At 29.9% G+C, this 21,335-nt stretch overlaps 1 protein-coding gene across 2 annotated transcripts; it reads right to left on the bottom strand.

The window, feature by feature from the left end:
* Positions 1-8,641: 8,641 nt before the first annotated feature.
* LOC115712400 (tetraketide alpha-pyrone reductase 2) lies at positions 8,642-16,537 on the bottom strand. 2 transcript variants are annotated; one of them, XM_061113159.1, is made up of 6 exons: positions 16,289-16,537; positions 16,020-16,192; positions 15,747-15,935; positions 15,495-15,657; positions 14,532-14,721; positions 8,642-8,972 (listed from the first exon to the last, which is right to left on the bottom strand). In XM_061113159.1, exons 1-6 carry the CDS (start codon positions 16,530-16,532, stop codon positions 8,831-8,833), a joined length of 1,101 nt encoding a protein of 366 aa, XP_060969142.1. In that variant the 5' UTR covers positions 16,533-16,537; the 3' UTR covers positions 8,642-8,830. The 2 variants fall into 2 exon arrangements, with proteins under 2 accessions (XP_060969142.1, XP_060969141.1); XM_061113158.1 differs by lacking the exon at positions 8,642-8,972 and adding an exon at positions 14,118-14,447 and having other exon boundaries at positions 16,289-16,531.
* Between the last annotated feature and the right edge of the window lie 4,798 nt (positions 16,538-21,335).

Here is a 21,335-nt window from a genome sequence, read left to right as displayed (position 1 = left end):
ATGTAAAAGGGCCAGTGTTCTTATTGCTTGTAATATCCAGATTAAAATAGTATTTAATTTTTTTTTCTCTCCTTGGGATATTAATTGTGTGAAGATAATTATCTTATATATTTGTGTTGTTAGTGAGTTGAGATTATTGCTTAGATTATTGTACCAATTTTCTAGAGAGAGTTAAAGTTATATTAACTACGAAAGTAAAATATTATGGTATTTTTACAAGGTAGGTAATCATTTAATTAAAGCCCAATATGAAAGTTTATTAGGGTTTTATAAATTATTTAGTGGATTTTAATTAATGGTATAAGTGATATCAAATAACATTATTATAGAATTAATGTTAAAAATTCGTAGGTTTGGATAAATTCGCAGGATTAAAAACTGTTTTACTAAAATGATCATATCTGGAGTTCTAGAGCTCGGATTGAGATGATTTCAGTGGCGTTGGAAAGATAATTCAAAGATCTATCAATTATGTAGAAATAGATTTATCGTAATTTTAACTTTATTAGGGTCAAATTTAGGTTACAAAGTGACGACCTGTTAAGTTTAGTATAGAAACCCTAAGTTTTAAAATTTAAATTTAAAACTTATATCTAACAAATAAGATTTTTATTTAATTATTCTATTTAGAGTTAAATTAACATCATATTATAGGGGTTATTTTATTATTTTCTTTTATAGATTTAATTAGATTATAAAATCTAAATCTATCACATTCTTGATACGTAATATGCAAAGTCTCTAACCCTAAGAAAAAAAATAAAACTCAATCTCAATCTCTTTCTTTCAGCCTGAACACAATTCTTAGAGAAGACACTCATAAAATCTTATATCCTACAAGTTATCCATCTCGCTACCTATCAAAGATTTATAATTTTCCTTCTTGTTTCATTCTCTTCGCCAAACAACACTCATGATTTTCATCAACATAACATTGAGATCATCATCACCATTCTAATAATTTGAGATTTCAAGATCTAGCACTGATTAAGAAGAGTTATCAAGAGGTAAGAGAGTTCTTCCACTTATTGTTGTGAACTTTTAGGTTAAACTATGAAATCTCGTTTTTATTTTTTTTCTGAAAATTATTGTCTTAGTAAAATAGTCATATCTCTCTCAATATTGATCCGTTTCCAGCGATTTTTGTATCGTTAGAAAGCTTATTCGATGATATAAAATTTTTATGAAGAAACTATTCACTAGTTCGGTGATATTCTATGTCGAAAATTATTATCTTTCTGATGTTATTGTAAATCGTTTTTTTCATATTCCCAGAAAAAGTACTTTCACTTAAAATACCATAACTCTCTCAATTCTTATCCATCTTTAATGATCTATATATGGTTTCAAAGCTTATTAAATTTTCCATAAGTTTCATGAAGAAACATTTCGTGAATTCGGAGTTATACTATGTCGAAAAGTTAGTTTCCTTCTGTATCATGTAATTCGTTTCTTGAATCTTGTTCTTCCAAAACTGTTTCGGTAAAATTGTAATATCTCTTTGAATATAATTCCAATTTCAGAGATTTTGGTATCATTGGAAAGGGAATTTAATTTCCTAAAACTTTCATGAAGATGTTATCTTCTAGTTCTGAACCTTTCAATACAAAAAGTTTGTATTTTTGCTAAGTCGTATAATTCGTTACTCCATATTCTTTCTCAGAAATAGTTTCAGTAAAACAATCATAACTCTCTCAATTTTAATCCATTTTTAATGATCTTTATATCGTTGGAAAGATAATGGAATTTCCTATAATTTTTATGAAGACAACTTTTACTGAATTAGTGTAGTTGTTGGTCAAAAATAGTAATCTTTCTGCTGTACTGTAAGAGTACGAATTTTAATATTAGGGCCTTGACCCATGTCTTATTATAGGTAATAGTGACGAGATAACAACTCTTAAGCAGCGGGATTTGAGGTAAGGAAATTAGATAGTTTTGTATGTGTTTATCTGCATAAATTTAAATTCTTTATGTATTGAAATATGACTTATGATTTGTTTTTATGAATATGTATATGGTACTGAGAATGTGTGGTATGGACACAATATGAGTTTGTGAATTGATACATAGATTATGGTTGTATGACTTGTATATGTTGTATGTTGTATTTGTATGTTTCAGGTTGTGTGTTGTATGATGTATTTGTATGTTGCATGTTATATGTTGTATGTTGTATGCTAACGTCTCAGGTAAAGTGGGGGACCATGGTGGGGTATGATACGGGATAAGGCCGTTGAATGTAGAGATACCCTACCCTGCATTTTACTGAGTCGTTTATGAGATTGTTATGGTGGGTATGATACAGTGATGTTACTGTTGAATATAGAGATACCCTATCCTATAACAATGGTAGGGCTGCATAGGCCCATGTTATTATATGGGCAGATTAGGCCCAGGATATTGTAGGGTCAGGCTAGGCCCAAGTTATGTAAGTAATGGCTATGATATGCCAATGTTGTGATAATGACATTATTATTTATACTATTGATATGATTATGTTATGAGTATGATATTGGAGTTATGATCTCTGTATATGTGTACGATGTGAACAAATAGTATAGACTTGTATGACAAAGGTTTCCATATGTACAGTTATTTGGTTATAGTTATAAAAGAGCATGTATGATATTGCTAAAACTTAATAAATACATTAATGGTATGTGTGATATTATATGGTATTGTTTGATAAGCATTTCCTTACTGAGCTTTTAGCTCACCCCCTTACTTTCCCCCTACAGGTATTAGACAGGGAAGTATGTATAGTGAGCAGGGTCAGTTCTGGTACGTATACTGTGAGCGGCTACGGGCGGACAAACGATCTAGAACGCCGGTGGTGCCTTAGTTTTATTTTAAGCAGTTGATAAATCTAACATAGTGGAAATGCATTATTTAAAATTATTTACTTACTGTATCTTGTTTTACAAATGAAGGATCCTTCTCTGTTGCATTTTGATTTTTTTTTAAAATCCACTGTTGTATTTAAATTATTTTTTTTTATCTTTTCAAATTATGCATGAAAATAGTATTTTTGTAAAATAAGGCAAAATATCGGGGCGTTACATTGCTATACGTGGATGATATGTTAATAGCAAGTAAGAGCACCACTGAAATTGACAGAATTAAGAAGTTACTGAGTAAAGAGTTTGCTATGAAGGATCTGGGTGCAGCAAGGAAGATCCTTGGAATTGAAATAGTCAGAGACAGAACCAAGAGAAGAATCAAGCTAACTCAACAAGGGTACACTTCAAAGATTCTGTCTAAGTTTGGGTTTGCTGATTCAAAGCCAGTAAGCACCCCAATCAGTCAACAATTCAGATTAACAAGTGATCAATCTCCTTGCACAAAGGAAGAAGAAGATTACATGGAGAAAGTCCCATACACAAGTGTAGTGGGAAGCATTATGTACTTAATGGTCTGCACAAGACCAGACCTATGTCATGCAGTTAGTGTAGTTAGCAGGTTTATGGGGAAACCTGGCATTGAACATTGGAAAGCTGTCAAATGGATCATGAGATATTTAAAGGGTACCTCTGATATAGGACTTGTCTATGGACCAAATACTGAAGATTCAGGTGTTGTGGGGTTTGTAGACTCTGATTTTGCTGGTGATATGGACTCTAGAAAATCTCAAACAGGTTATGTGTTTAAAATGAACAACAACACAGTTAGCTGGAAGGCCAATCTTCAGTCTATAGTTGCCCTCTCAACAACCGAAGCTGAGTATATAGCATGCACTGAGGCAGTCAAGGAGGCATTATGGATGAAAGGCATCACCAGGGAACTTGGAATTCAGCATGAAATTGCAGAAATCTTCTGTGATAGTCAGAGTGCTCTACATCTCAGCAAGAATCAAGTGTTTCATGAATGAACCAAACACATAGATGTGAGGTTCCATTTCATTCGAAACACCATATCAGATGGAAAGATCAAGCTTCTAAAGGTCCCTACCAAAGATAATCCATCTGACATGCTTACAAAAGCTTTACCAAGAGACAAGTTTCAGCATTGTCTCAATCTGTTACAGATCTCGAATTGAAATGTTTAAGATCTGTTTTGCTTTCTAAAAGTGTTAAATTCCTAAATACAATTGAAGCCAAGGTGGAGAATTGTAGAAATATATCTAGATGTTGTCTTCACATTGTATTAGTTGCATTTTGTACTATTTCTGGTTTTTTACTGTAGTAACAGTTAAGTTAGTTATCCCAACTAACTTAACTGTCTTACTCTTGTTACTCGATTCATACACTCCTATAAATAGGATAACACTTGTACAATGTAACAATGTCTTGTAATACACTTTCAAATCAATAAAGAAAGCATTCATTCAATTCATCTTTTCTGTTAAGAGCTCTTGCTCTGGTTTATGGTTAAGTGTGTGTGGCATTACTGCCAATGGATTGTTTTCGATTGTCAACACAGCTGAGTTAGATCATAGCTCGAGGATTAGAAATCCAACAATATGCATATATAGTTTATATATATATATATAACAAATATTATAAGTTTTGAAATATTTTCAATTTCTTTTTTAAAAGAATTAAATTAATTTTTTTTAACTCAACAATGAATCAGTAAATATATATTTTTACATATTAAACAAACCGTGTCAAACCGTGTCAAATTTAAATTAAACGAGTCGTGTCGTTTGATCCAATTTTATTTTGTATCAAGTCGTGTCGACTGGTTTTCGACTCGCATCTAATTTTGCCAAAACCCTAACCAATAAAATTTGTATTGTGTTCGTGTTCGTGTACAGTGCCAAAACTCGCTTTACCACCCTTACATTTAATCACATCATATATACACATTAATATTTTTTTTTTAAAAAAAAAAAGATTAGAGAACTTATTAGTATTATTGATGCAATTTTGATTATCAACTTTAATTTGTATCATATAATTAAATATAAAAGAGTGAATTTAAGTTTTTTTTATCATATTATTTAATAAGATTTTTATTTTCCTTTTTCAAAAAAAAAAAAAAGGAAATAAAAAGCATTAGTATGGAAGTTTCTCCATATTATACGATATCAAATTTCAATTTTAATCATTAAGTCCTCAATCTTTTTTCTTTAAAAAGTAGTCTTCAATCTTTTTTTTTTCTTTCCAAAAAGAAGTCTTCAATCTTTTAATAATTTTCTAAAATATTTAGTGTGATTTAATTTACTGTCAATTTTTCCTGAAGCATCCCTTATTCATGCAAATCATTCGGCCAATATGGCTACACATAATTAGCTGTGCACACACTTAAGATGGATAGTGAGCTAATTTAAAAAAAAGATCTTCGATCTCCTCTTTTTGATGTACTCAACGCTAACTTTTTTCTCAATAAAATTTTATTCATTGTTAAAAAAAAAATGAAAATTTCAAATGAAAATGTGGTCTTAAATCTTAATATTTATTATTTACCACTTCAAGTATTTCAAAAGAAAAAATAAATTACTTGTACTTTGTAGATGATGTTTTGATATTTTGCAATGAGAAATTCAAATCTATTTATCTATTATAACAAGTATTGAAGATTTTTTCTCAAAGTTTCTCCTTGCATCTAATTGAAGTCAAATCGACAGTGTTCTTTTGTAGAATGGATCAATACGAAGTTCAAAGAGTCCTTGCTGCTTCTTGATTTGTCCGATGCTCGATGCCATTAAGAGGTTAACTATTGTTAAATGTGAAGGTCTTATAGAGAAAATGGTGGTTTGAATCAGATTGTGGAGTTCTCATAACCTTTCTTATGTAGGTAGAGTGACTTTGATTAATTCTGTCCTAGTCTCTATTCATGCATAATGAGCTTAAATAATGTTGCTGCTCAAGAGAGTCTAAAGCAAGTAAATGCGATTTGTCGTTCCTTTATTTGGAAAGGTATGGTTGATTATGGAGGACCGGGTTATGTTTCTTGGGCTAATCTATGTAGGGAGGTTTAGGCTTCAAGAAATTAATTCAATAGAATCAAGCGGCTTTGCGAAGGTATGGGTGGGCGATGTCTCAAAAGAAGACAATTTTTGGGTGAAATTGGTACATAATATTTATATACATGGCAAAAATGTGGTCTTAACATGCTCAATGCTCAGCGTCAGTCAATCCTTGAAGAATCAATAGTGTTGTAACTTTCATCATTCGAAAGGCGAGTTGGGAAAAAAATTGAACTTGCCTGGTGCAACTGAGCGAATACGGTATCCTTCCTCATTCTTGATGTCGCAGGACCTTAGAAATGGACCCACATACGGGACAATTGACCTAACCCTAGGTTCAATCAACTGAGCCTCGAATTGGACTGTGGGGTTCTGGGGGTAGTTTGGACTTGCGCTCTTTCGAAGACATGATGTCAAAGTTTAGTTTACCTAGGGAAAAAGTAATGGTAACCTCATGTAAAAATAAAGGTTTTGCCAAAGAATATACTTAGTTAAACTAGGAGACTCAGGCCAAGCTGCGTCTTGCAAAAAAAATAATGTTTCCCACTAGGAACCTCATTTATAAAATGTTTAAAGCGAGCATAGATTTCTTCTCAGTCAAGTTTCTCATTGAGCAACCTAATTTTCTCATCGTTTATTTCTAATATTGTTTTTGAATGTTCTAGACGCGGTATGAAGAGTAAGGCGGGAAGTTTTAGGTTTTCATGTTCTAGAAACTCCGAATTCCAAAGTTTTAAACCAATAATAAGTATTCTTTTCACAAAAAAACAAAATATCTTAGGAATTCAGAAATTTTTTAGAAGTAATTCAGAGAAAGGGATCACTAAAACAATAACTATCTTATCTGTTCTATGCGAAAATAACGTAAGAACGTATAAAAAATTAATAAAAATTAACAAAAAAAATATAGGATGAAAATTGAAGACTTACTGGATTTTGGATTCTTCTGAAGGCGCTGATGGTTTTTCACTGGAAATCTCTGGTGCCAAGGGTCCAGAATGTAACCAAAATGAGGTTGGAAAAAATGGTGTTGATTACATGTAGGGGTGTGCATAAATCGATCCAATCCAATGACAACCGACCGATCAAATCACAACCGACCGCCAAACATTGGATATTCAATTGTGATCGGATCGGATTGGATGTTATTTTTGAATATCCAATTGGATCGGATCGGATGTTGGATGGAGTGTTTAAAAATCCAATACATCCAACATCCAATTAAACTAATTAGTATTTTCATTTAGTTTGGATGAGTAAGTAGATTTTATAATGTTATACGTAAAATATATATATGTATACATAATAATTAACATTAAAATTTAACTCTTTTTTTCTTGCATTGGATGGATCCAGTCTAATCCAATACATATTAGACCTAAAATATTGGATGGATCTGATCCGATCCAAAAATACTAGTTTAAAATATTGAATAAATTCAAATTGAACCAATAAGTATATATGAAATACATCCAATGGATAGAACCGATCCAATCCAACATCCAATGGATGTTGGATCGATTGGATGACTGAAATCAATTGGATCGGATCGGATGGTAAAATCTAACATCCAATATATAATTGGATCGGATCTGGATGAGCCTAAAAACATTGGATGTGATCCAATAAACACCCCTAATTACATGAAAGAAATACGTCAAAGACAAGCTGGACATGCAAGAATTTTTTGACGAAAAAATATCTAGTTTTGTATTTCAAATGAGGTAATGAGGATGACTATGGTAAAAATCTTTCTTATATTAAAAGAAGGGAAATTATTTATTATGATTTAAATTGGATGAAACAGCTGAAGATATTTTCATGAAATACGAAAAAGACGAGTAAAAAGCCTATCAAATGAAAAAAATGCTTAATCAATGATTAATTGACATTTTTTGGGGAAACTAACACTACCAAAAAAAAAATGTAATCATTACTAGTTGGAGAAAGACCAAATTATCCCAACTTGGGTCATTTAAAAAAACTCTTTTAATTCCCAAAAGAGACATAACATATGGATAATAATCACGAACATTGAAAGAGATTATTGAATACAAACATTATGAAATGAACTCTAATAAGCAGACACTCGTCTCGTACTATGTTACAATGATGACGATGATTATACACAGTACTGTGAGGTGGTGATATTGTAAGATCATCTTACGAGTTGACTAGGATAACTAAAAAAAAATACAATAAACTGATATTATATTGCTGGAAAGAGTAGATAACGAATTCTTTAAGAGCTTACAACTCATTGACCCACATACTTGTGAGTATGAAAAATTAAAGAAAGTAAGTTAGGAGCGACCACTCTCGGAATTCTTAAAGACTAGTCTTATAATTGTCGTAAAAGGCAATAACAATGATAAATGTCTCAACTAACATCTCGCAGAATGCAAACAAGTTATTTTTGAACACCATTGAAAAATACGAGCCATAGTTGGAATATGTCACTTCGGCAGCAACTAATTTTTCTTGATAAGAACAAAATATTTTTTGAAGTTACAAAAAAGCACTACAGATGCACATTTTTTGTAGGGAATGACCCTCGTGGGACCCACCCTTAATGATGTAGGGTTTCTCTATTTAAATGAATTTTTCTGATTCCTAATTAGTTTTGAAAGAGACCCACGTAAATCTCACAATTCTAACATGCATCATATAATAAAAATTTGGCTAAGAATGAATAAATGCTCTTAATTCTTTCACTATAATTAATTATTTTTTACTCTAAATATTTAAACTTTATTGAAATTACCAACATAAAAACAATCTCAGTTCAACACCACCAAGGCAAGCATATAAGCCGTACAAAATAGCATAGAACAATTTGGTAAATAAAAAAAAAAGTAACATTATTAATTATTAATTAAGGATAGATAGCCATAACTAGTAGTATATATTATTAATTCAAAGAAAACCCTTGTCTTGAAAGCTTTTGATGCAATCATCAAACATTTGTTCAAGTGTTTTAAAACCAGGAAAACCCAATTCACTGATTTTTCTTGTGTCCATGCTATGTGGATTACTATCTCCTTCTTGGCTACTACACCTGCACATTAATTAATTCATGATTAACACTTAATACACTATGTTTACTTTTGTTAATAACATTATTATATAAGAAAAGATTAGAGAACTTATTAGTATTATTAATGCAATTTTGATTATCAACTTTAATTTGTATCATATAATTAAATATAAAATATAAAATAGTGAATTTATGTTTTTTTTATCATATTATTTAATAAGTTTTATTTTCCTTTTTCAAAAAAAAAGGAAAGAAAAAGCATTGGTATGCAAGTTTCTCCATATTATACGATATCAAATTTCAATTTTAATCATTAAGTCCTCAATCTTTTTTCTTTAAAAAGTAGTCTTCAATCTTTTTTTTTTTCTTTCCAAAAAGAAGTCTTCAATCTTTTAATAATTTTCTAAAATATTTAGTGTAATTTAGTTTACTGTCTATTTTTCCTGAAACATCCTTTATTCATGCAAATCATTCGGCCAATATGGCTACACATAATTAGCTGCGCACACACTTAAGGTGGATGGTGAGCTAATTTCAAAAGAGGATCTTCGATCTCCTCTTTTTGATGTATTCAACGCTAATTTTTTTCTCAATAAAATTTTATTCATTGTTAAAAGAAAATGAAAATTTCAAATGAAAATGTGGTCTTAAATCTTAATATTTATTAGGGCTTTTTTCATAAATGTACAACAAAAATAAAATAATTACAAAAAATGTGCAAAAAAAAATTATTTTAAAAATTTATACATTTTGAAAACTTATTACATGAAACCATACATTTTTAATATGTTTACTAAACCTCAAAATAAACAATTTCGTAAAATTAATTAAACAGATTTATAAAAATAAACAAGTTAAATATTTTTTTATTAAAAGATAAATGTTTATTATCTATTTTAGTATGAATTATTATAATTTAATAAGATTTTTTTTAATAAAATACAATATCAAAATTATAAACATTAATGTATATAAATATAAATCAATACTTAAAATTACTAAAAATAAACATGACACGTAGAGTGATATAATAAACATATGTGAATATTATTATTTTGTTTATTAAAGTAGTATGTTTAATAAATAGAAAACAAAATAAACATATATATACAAAGTATTTTATATTATTAGTATGTTTATTATAATTGTAAACATAAAAATAGACATAGTCAATTTATACTATACTAAAATAAGTATATTTTCTTTCTACTGTTTCTGTATATTGATTATTTTCTAATGAGTTAGTGAACGAGTTTTCTATTGAAGTATAATTCTTACATCAAAAAATAAATAAACAAACATAACTTTATAAATTCCAAAAATTATTTAATTAAAAAAAAATAAACACGACACAATTAATAAACAAAGAAAAAGATAAAGATAAAAATTTTTATATATATATATTATTTATTTTCTAAAAAATTACTAAAAAAATAAACATAACACACGTACAGTAATATAATAAACTTATGTGAATATTATTATTTTGTTTATTAAATTAGTATGTTTAATTAATAGAAAATAAAATAAATACATATAAAATATTTTATATTGTTAGTATGTTTATTATAATTGTAAACATAAATAAACATAGCCAATAAATACATATATAAAATGTTTTATATTATTAGTATGTTTATTATAATTGTAAACATAAAAATAAACATAACCAATATTACCATATATATACTAATCAATAATTATTACCATATATATATATTATAAAAAAAATTGAACAAAAGTTTTAATTATATATAAAAGTGTATGAGAAAATGATAATAAATTTTTTTGCACATATTTTATAATTAATTAAAATAATGTCCACAAAATTATAAAATGCCCTATTTATTATTTACCACTTCACGTATTCCAAAAGAAAAAATAAATTACTTGTACTTTGTAGATGATGTTTTGATATTTTGCAATGAGAACTTCAAATCTATTTATCTATTATTACAAGTATTGAAGATTTTTTCTTAAACTTTCGCCTTGCATCTAATTGAAGTCAAATCGACAGTGTTCTTTTGTAGAATGGATCAATACGAAGTTCAAAGAGTCCTTGCTGCTTCTTGATTTGTCCGATGCTCTATGCCATTAAGAGGTTAACTATTGTTAAATGTGAAGGTCTTATAGAGAAAATGGTGGTTTGAATCAAATTGTGGAGTTCTCATAACCTTTCTTATGTAGGTAGAGTGACTTTGATTAATTCTGTCCTAGTCTCTATTCATTCATAATGAGCTTAAATAATGTTGCTGCTCAAGAGAGTCTTGAAGCAAGTAAATGCGATTTGTCGTTCCTTTATTTCAAAAGGTATGGTTGATTATGGAGGGTCGTGTTATGTTTCTTGGGCTAATCTATGTAGGGAGGTTTAGGCTTCAAGAAATTAATTCAATAGAATCAAGCGGCTTTGCGAAGGTATGTGCGGGCGATGTCTCAAAATAAGACAATTTTTGGGTGAAATTGGTACATAATATTTATATACAAGGCAAAAATGTGGTCTTAACATGCTCGATGCTCCAAGCGCTAATCCTTGAAGAATCAATAGTGTTGTAACTTTCATCATTCGAAAGGTGAGTTGGGGAAAAAACTGAACTTGCATGGTGCAACTGAGCAAATACGGCATCCTTCCTCATTCTTGATGCCGCAGGACCTTAGAAATGGACCCACATATGGGGCAATTGACCTAACCCTAAGTTTTTGAATGTTCTAGACGCGGTATGAAAAGTAAGGCGGGAAGTTTTAGGTTTTCATGTTCTAGAAACTCCGAATTCCAAAGTTTTAAACCAATAATAAATATTCTTTTCACAGAAAACAAAATATCTTAGGAATTCAAAAAAAATTTAGAAGTAATTCCGAGAAAAGGATCACTAAAACAATAACTATCTTATCTATTCTATGCGAAAAAAACGTAAGAATGTATCAAAAATCAATAAAAATTAACAAAAAGAAAATATAGGATAAAAATTGAAGACTTACTGGATTTTGGGTTCTTCTGAAGGCGCTGATGGTTTCTCACTAGGAATCTCTGGTGCCAAGGGTCCGGAATGTAACCAAAATGAAATTGGAAAAAATGGTGTTGATTACATGAAAGAAATAAGTCAAAGACAAACTGGACATACAAGAATTTTTTGATGAAAAAATAGCTTTTTCTATCTAGTTTTGTATTTCAAATGAGGTCATGAGGATGACTATGGTAAAAATCTTTCTTATATTAAAAGAAGGGAAATTATTTATTATTGTAACGTCCCCGCTTCAAGCCTCCATTGGGCCCTTACACCCACGGACTAATGGCTCTTATACACGAGTTCATCACTCTGGCTGCTTCATGGACTAATGACTGACCCTACAGACCAACACAAGTGTTTCCAGCATGCTTTGTCCTCACTCGCACGCTTCCTAGGAAAACTTCCCAGGAGGTCACCCATCCTAAAATTGCTCCAAGTCAAGCACGCTTAACTATGGAGTTCTTTCGTGATAGGCTACCGAAAAATAAGATGACCTCCTGGGAAGTTTTCCCAGGATGTGTGTGAGTGAGGACAAAGCACACTAAAAACACTCGTGTTGGTCTGTAGGGTCAGTCATTAGTCCATGAAGCAGCCAGAGTGATGAACTCGTGTATAAGAGCCATTAGTCCGTGGGTGTAAGGGCCCAATGGAGGCTTGAAGCGGGGACGTTACAAATGGTATCAGAGCCTTGACCCAGCCGGAAGTGTGGTCGACGAGGACGTCAGACCCCGTAAGGGGGGTGATTGTGACAGTCAGTAGTCCCGTGATCCCTAAGGGGATATACCGGGTAAGCTGTGCAATCCCACACCGCCTGGGGAAGGTCAACTGGGATGATTCTGAGACTGTGTAGGTATGGAACTATACAGTTGAAGAGAGCTTAAATGGATTGATTGGTACTACCTATATCAACAAGGTGCATCTTGTTTTTCGGTAGCCCATCTCGAAAGAACTCCATAGTTAAGCGTGCTTGGCCTGGAGTAATTTCAAGGATGGGTGACCTCCTGGGAAGTTTTCCCAGGATGTGTGTGAGTGAGGACAAAGCACACTAAAAACACTCGTGTTGGTCTGTAGGGTCAGTCATTAGTCCATGAAGCAGCCAGAGTGATGAACTCGTGTATAAGAGCCATTAGTCCGTGGGTGTAAGGGCCCAATGGAGGCTTGAAGCGGGGACGTTACAATTATGATTTAAATTGGATCAAACAGCTGAAGATATTTTCATAAAATATGAAAAAGACGAGTGAAAAGCCTATCAAATGAAAAAATGCTTAATTAATGATTAATTGACATTACTTGGGGACACTAACACTACCAAAAAAATGTAATCATTAGTAGTTGGAGAAAGACCAAATTATCCCAACTTGGGTCATTTAAAAAACTCTTTTAGTTCCAAAAAGGAGCAATTATTATGCTAATATTTTGAACTATAAATATAGACATGACATGTGGATAATAATCACGAACATTGAAAAAGATTATTGAATACAAACATTATCTGGTCTCGAAATGAACGGTAATAAGCAGACACTCGTCTCGTACTATGTTATAATGATGACGATGATTATACACAGTACTGTGAGGTGGTGATATTCTGAGATCATCTCAGGAGTGGACTAGGATAACTCAAAAAAATACAATAAACTGATGTTATATTGCTGGAAAGAGTAGATAACGAATTCTTAAGAGTTTACAACTCATTGACCCACATACTTGTGAGTATATATATTGAAAGATTAAAGAAAGTAAGTTAGGAGCGACAACTCTCGGAATTCCTAAAAACTAGTCTTATAATTGCCGTAAAAGGCAATAACAATGATAAATGTCTTAACTAGCATCTCGCAGAATGCAAACAAGCTATTTTTGAACACCATTGAAAAATACGAGCCATAGTTGGAATATGTCACTTCGGCAACAACTAATTTTTCTTGATAAGAACAAAATATTTTTTGAAGTTACAAAAAAGCATTACAGATGCACATTTTTTTTAGAGAATGACCCTCGTGGGACCTACCCTTAATGACGTAGGGTTTCTCTATTTAAATGAACTTTTCTGATTACTAATTGGTTTTAAAATAGACCTGAGTCTCACAATTCTAACATGCATCATATAATAAAAATTTGGCTAAGAATGAATAAATGTTCTTAATTCTTTCACTATAATTAATTTTATTTTTACTCTAAATATACTTTATTGAAATTACCAACATAAAAACAATCTCAGTTCAACACCACCAAGGCAAGCATATAAGCCGTACAAAATAGCATAGAACAATTTGGTAAATAAAAAAAAAGTAACATTACTAATTATTAATTAAGGATAGATAGCCATAACTAGTACTATATATTATTAATTCAAAGAAAACCCTTGTCTTGAAAGCTTTTGATGCAATCATCAAACATTTGTTCAAGTGTTTTAAAACCAGGAAAACCCAATTCACTGATTTTTCTTGTGTCCATGCTATGTGGATTACTATCTCCTTCTTGGCTACTACACCTGCACATTAATTAATTCATGATTAACACTTAATACACTATGTTTATTTTTGTTAATAACATTATTATATAATTGATTTCTTACTTGTTTTCAAAAGGGTAAGATGGGTATTTTGCTCTAAGCATGTCAATAATCTGAGACCAATGAGCTACATCAGTTGAGCAGATAAGCCTTCCTGATGCCTTGTTATTCTCCATAGCCAAAATATGAGCACCAACCACATCATCTATGTGCACAAATCCAACTGTTGTATTTGGGTATTCACCTCTTTCACCTTTGTGATAATATTTTTGTTACCAAATCAAAAACTAATCAATTCATCACATTTGGTTGGAAAAAAAATACACTTACTTATTAGTTTTGGTTATATAATTATGAGAAAATGCTAGAGAACACACTTGTGAGGTGGCATACTATTATTTTATTGAAAAACGCTAAAAAGAACTCACAGGACCAGGATCGACCTTAAAATATAGTGGATCATAAAAAAAAATTGTGTTGTTATTTTCCAAAAAAATTTTAAAAGAGAAATTTTTTTCTTGGGCTCCCTGAGCTAGGTGGGCCTTAGGCCGAGGCCTAGCTCGCCTATGCTTAGAACCGGGCCTAATCATTTAAAGTGTCATATCGCTATTAGTGCAATTAAGTATCTGGTCTCACATGATTTAATGTAATGACTTTATAAAATATCAGTAATCAATCATAAGACATCACTTCGAGCAAGTATCATTAGTACCTTATAGCAATGTTCAAATAAAAGACTGTTAACCATTCGTAAGACACGAGTGGTGCTAGACACCACTAGTGTCTAATGACAAGCTCAATAGGATCAGTTAGAGAGGGTGCTTGTCAAGGTGTAAGGCCAAGTATGGGTGACGTGGAGGAGAACAGTAAAAATTTTGTGAAATTAAATGACGTTGTGACCCCTATTTATTTATTTATTTAAAACTTTTGATTGGCTAAAATTTGACAATAACCATACATTGCTTCCATTGTTAATGACATAATAACAATGTTCTATAATTATTGTTTAGAAAATTGATCTCTAACCTTTGATTATAGCAAGTATGAGAAACAAAGTACTTGTGGGTTGTGGTGCTAGCAATGGACCAACCACAAAAGAAGGGTTCACAACAACAAGATCTTTTCCAGTCTCTTCAGCAAATTTCCAAGCATCTTTCTCAGCTGTTGTCTTAGCATATGCATACCAAAGCTGCATTAATTTGTCCCAATATTAAAAATTAATGTACAAAAATTAGTATCAATTAAGTCTCAATAATTGAACAATTAATATATTCTTACATTATAGTTCTTGCAATATTGTGGGTCACTCCAATGAGACTCATTGAGAGGTGAGACCTCTCCAACATCATATCGATATCTTATTGATGAGCAAGAAGAAGTAAGTACAATTCTTTTCACACTATTTGCTTTTGCACATGAACTTAGTACATTCCTTGTCCCTTTGATACATGGATCCACCAAATTTGCCTGACAAATAAAAAATTATTTTAACGAGCAGCATCACAAGTTATATGATTCAGGAATAAAAGTAAAAAGTATCATTATACCTACCTGAATATTGTCATCATAGGGAACGAGCACAGGCGAGGCTGTGTGGTAGACACCATCGACGCCTTGTATGGCCTCGTCGAAACTCCCTTCCACCATTAAATCCGCCTTGAAAATCTTAAGTCTCTCTTTTGCTCCATTGAATTCTCTCAAAAATCCCACCTTGCTTTCATCCTCTTTTACCCCAAAAAAGACAAAAAAAAAAAAAAACATTAAAATGGAACAACATTAGTTATATATGTACATATATATATATATGTTTTGATTAGTACCAGGATTTCTAACAGTAGTTCTAACAAAATGACCATTGTGTAATAAGGTTTTGACAAGGTAAGAGGCAATGAAGCCTGTTCCTCCTGTTACACAATATTCTCCCATCTTCTTTCTTATCTTTATGCTTATTTCAAATTTGGTTTTTGTTTTTGTTTTTGGATTATATATAGAGATTGATTGTACAAATATAATAACAACAAAATAAAGATGACTGTTCAAAAGGAGAAAAATCAAATGTGTCATGCACTAGATGACTGCTCTATTGTTTTATATTAAGTAGAAATAGTGGTAGGTGATTCATTCCATTTATCAAGGTAATTAATTAATTGGAATTTTTTTTATATATATTCAGAAAAATACAAAATTATTATGAAAATAATATGAACTATATTATATTAGTTTGTATTTATATTTGTATAATATTATATTGTTTTTTATATTACTTTATGGGGCTCTGCAAAAATATAATTATAAAAAAATTCATAAAAAGTAAATTATAGTTCATAAATATATATTTTTTAAATTTCCTTTCAAAAAAAAAAATATATTTTAATTACTTTGTGTAAAAATCTCATACTTTAACTAATTATAATTTTGTATTATTAATGGGTATTAAGATAATTATTAATAATATTTAATGATGAAAATATTAAAATTTCACTTGCTCTTGGCATGTTGTACATATTTTTTATTTGAAATGATGTGAATCATGTTCAAGCTAATATTTTGCATGGTTATAATAATAATTAATAATAATATAGGAATTGGCCTTCTTTTGATATATTTCTACTTCATTTCAACTCTACACCAAATAGGCCATAGAAATTATTATTATTATTATTATTATACTCTAAGCAATATAACAAGAATAGCAAATCATAATTAGAAACTTTTATCAGCAAATTCTCAATAATTTGTGACCTAATTAATTTCAAGCTAGAATTGTGATTTCTCAAGTTTTTTTCATAGTTTTAATTGTTTGGGAGATAAGAGAAAAACCCCACTAAGTCCTTTTCTAAAGTAAATTGTTGAATATATTAATGGATAATATAAGTGCTCAAAGCACTAGGTGACATTGGACAATGAATTATGGCTTAATATTTTTGTTTGTTTTGTTTTTCTTCATTTTGTTGTTATTCCAAAATTAATTAGTACCCAAATTTCGAGGTCAATGTCAACATAGGTTATCACTAGTATCTTAATCAAATAACTTAGAAAAACATTACAAATTTTATAGCTCAATTAATATAATGTGTGCAAAGATATAACTATCACTTCTTTTTTTTTTTTTTTGTATATCATTAAAATTCTTAAGTTATGAACTTTAATTTATGTATTCGTAATTATTTGTTTTTATCTATAATATTTGAACTATATCATAAAATTTTAGAAAGTATAATCTGCATATATTTGCAATATAAATATATATTAAAAAAAAGGCATATAAAACTATATATGCTTGTTAAATAATCTTTAGGCCCATAAAATGTATTATCAAATGTCCAATTGTTGGGCATAAGGCCCATCTAATAAGAAAGAAAAAAATTGGGATTATTTTACAAATACAGAAAAACAACAAAAAAGTTACAAAAATACAATTTCATGGAATTTTAAATATTTTTACGAACTTTTTAATTTTATTCACAGAAAATACAGTATTTTTATGTTGTACTCATATTTATTTATTGTTGATTTTTTGTTGTTATTTTGATGTTATTTAGATGTTATTTTCATGTTACTTTTATATAGTTTTCTTATTTTTTTTGTGTTGTATCTATGAAAAACCGTAAAAAAATATAAAAAAAAATTCTTTAAACATAATTTTGTAATTTTTTTTATAAAAAATGGTGTCTTATGTAATTATCCCAAAAAAATTATCGAATATGTTTCAATTAAGCAACAGAAGTGTAAATACAAAGTGACAACATAATAATCTTTTCTTTTTTGATTTTTTTTAAACAAAATTTGTAAAATTTTTGTTACTGTCTTATAAATATTACAAATTCGTAAACATTGTTACAATGCCCTATTTTTATAAGTATTTTTTTTTTATCATTGTATATTTCATTTTTTTTTAAAAAAATATTAGAGTGTGTTCTTTAATTTTTTTTCTTCTAATTATTAAAATACGACATTACCATTGATCTAACTTTGCAAAAATTAATTTTGAAAAAATAAATTATGAAAAAATAAAATATATTCTATATTTACCTATTTTCATAAGACTGAAAAAAATGTTTTTATGTTTTTTATTTTTCTTTTGTAAGAAGTATTATTATTAGATCAAAGGAAGTGAAAATTGTATTTTGAAAAACAAAATGATAATTTTTGTTTCTTTCAAAAGGAAAAAAATGTATCCAAATTAATTATATGGGCCTTTTTACTCAACTAGATTATCCAATCAAGACTACTTGAATAGTTATATGGGCCTTTTTATCCAACTAAAGAAGATTATCGAATCAATACAACTTGAATAGGTATATGGGCCTTTCTATTCAAAAAGTCCATTTCTTTCCCCATGTGCTTATCATACCAAAAGTTCTTATGAAATTGCGGCATAAATATCTAATGTTTCAGATTTTATACACTTAAATACTTAATATTTATTTTTGGAGGCAAAAATACCTAATGTTACAATTCTCTTACACCGTTACTACTACTTTCGTTAACTTATAAATATAGACATGTGGAGGGTTCAGATGCATTACATTTATTTTTATTTTATTTTAAAACTTAATATTCTTAACATCAAAAACTAAATGCTACTTGTTACAAAAAAAAAAAAAATCAGTTCTCATAATAATTTTCACATGATATTGGCACTTTAATTCGATAATCATGTTCCATATACGCACTGATTCACTCAGCTACAGTAAATTAGTATTGCATTTCTCTTTTTTTTTTTTTTTTTTTTTTTTTTAAAAAAAGTAGTATTTAGTTTTTGACATTAAGAATATTAAATTTTAAAACAAAATAAATATATGTAATGCATTTGAGCCCTCCACGTGTCTATATTTATAATAAGCTAACGGAAGTGGTAGTAACGGTGTAAGAGAATAGTAACCTTATGTATTTTTGCCTCCAAAAATAAACATTAGGTATTTAAGTGTATAAAATCTGAAACATTAGGTATTTATACCGCAATTTATCTTTTTTTTTTTCAAATATAAAAACCCAAAGATTTTATACTATTATTTTGGGAAGAGAAAGGCAATCACAGTGCCTAACACTACTATGAGGTATCATATCGCTATTGATACAATTTAATATCGAATCTCACTTATTTTACTTTAATAATAAATATAGAAACTGCTAACCATTTACAGGTGCCAACTCATACTACCTAATGATATTCATAACCTTTCTGTTAAGATAAAAACATAAATTATGAATCAACTTATAAATTATATACATAATATCAACAAAACCTAATCTTTGTTAACTTGATGAAAATGCTTCTGGCCCCAATATGATCAAAAATTTTATTGCATTATGTCTACTTTATTTTTTTGAGAAAATTACATTGTGTACCCACTTTATTTTACTTGTTTTAATTTTTACCTTTATTTTTAAATTCTTTAAGATATACTCACTTTTATAGATGATGTTCCCATTAAACCCTTTGAGTTAATATAAATTATATGCTAGACTAAAGTAGAGAGTGATAGTACATTTGACAACTCACTCATAAAAGTAAGTATATTTAATAAAATTTAATAAGAATGTATTTTTAATTAGTGGATAAAAAAAAAAGTATTCCTCAACTTATTCTAATTTTTTTTTGGGCACAAATCCATAAACATCACTAAAAAATTTGTAGCCTCATAAATGAACTTGCAAAATGTTAAAATTTAGAAGTGTGGTAGACAAAGGTAGATAGAGTGAGTGTTTGGTAAGGTGCATGAGATTCCATCTCAAAATTAATTGGTAATGAGAAGAGTAGTTCATGCATCTTATGTATGGTATTTAGTTTCTGCATATTATTAATATGAGATTCTCTAACATCCCCCTCAAGATGATAGATATTTTTTTGCTTACCAATCTTGTACGAATTGAAATTCCGTATTTTAATATTCCCAGTTTAATTATTTAATTAATTGATTAATTAAATGTAGAATAAAGAAACTGGTACTGAAAACAGTTTTTCCGTAGTTGCAGAATACAACTCTGTAACTCCAAAGAAACCCAAAAAAATAAACAGTGCATAAAAGTAAAAACACACAAGATTTTTGTACGTGGTTTCAACAATTCTTTCAGATTGTTACTAGTCCACGGGGCCACGCCCAGAGATAAGATTCATTAGATCGGTATCAAAACTACAAAGTAATTGACTTATGCATAAATAGACTCCCTCTTATTGTATGCCGCAAGCTTGATGTATTACACCTACTAACCGAATCTTGATAAAACTCCAAGAGCTCGAACTCCCTTCAATCACCTTGAAGAGTGCTTGAATCCTCCCGATTCAAGGCTTAAAGGCTATCTCCCGAAAGCCTATACAACCATCTCCCGAAAGTTGTGTGCTTGTATCATCCCAATGCAAGACTTCAAAAGCAATCTCTCGAAAGCTTGTAAAAACCCTTCTCCCGAAGGTGTGCTTGTATCCTCCCGATGCAAGACTTCAAAAGCAATCTCCCGAAAGCTTGTAAACACCTTCTCCCGAAGGTTGCACTGATGTTCTTCTTCGATGTAGACTTGAATACAGACTCAAGACAATAAAACTACAAATAAACAAAGTAAGAGTAGATCAACTCTTCTCTACATAACAAAGACACTCTTTCCTTAAGATATGAAAGTGAATGAAAGAGATACAAAACCTAGCTGCTATAAGATGTATTTATAATGAATATACATCTTATTGACAGCTTACATTCGGTCTGAATAAGACCTCAGCCTACTAGAAACTTCCCTAAAATAATTTTTCAATCAGTCCACGAATTTCCGTTTCTGTACTTATAGAATCGTGGGCAGTAACTACAACTTTCCTTTTATAGAAAAGGAAAGTTTAGCTCCAGTTTTCTCTTCAAGAAATCTGATATGAGAAAA

This window comes from Cannabis sativa, chromosome 4 (assembly GCF_029168945.1).
Source record: "Cannabis sativa cultivar Pink pepper isolate KNU-18-1 chromosome 4, ASM2916894v1, whole genome shotgun sequence".
Lineage (NCBI taxonomy): Eukaryota > Viridiplantae > Streptophyta > Magnoliopsida > Rosales > Cannabaceae > Cannabis > Cannabis sativa.
The sequence above is the reverse complement of the archived record's forward strand: the minus strand, read 5'-3'. Positions and strand labels throughout refer to the sequence as shown.

Coding starts and splice junctions, on each gene's coding strand:
- LOC115712400 (XM_061113159.1), bottom strand. CDS start 16,532: ATGACACATTTGATTTTTCTCCTTTTGAACAGTCATCTTTATTTTGTT. Junction 15,936..16,019: donor CCTATGATGACAATATTCAG/GTAGGTATAATG, acceptor TTTATTTGTCAG/GCAAATTTGGTGGATCCATG. Junction 15,658..15,746: donor AATATTGCAAGAACTATAAT/GTAAGAATATAT, acceptor AAATTAATGCAG/CTTTGGTATGCATATGCTAA.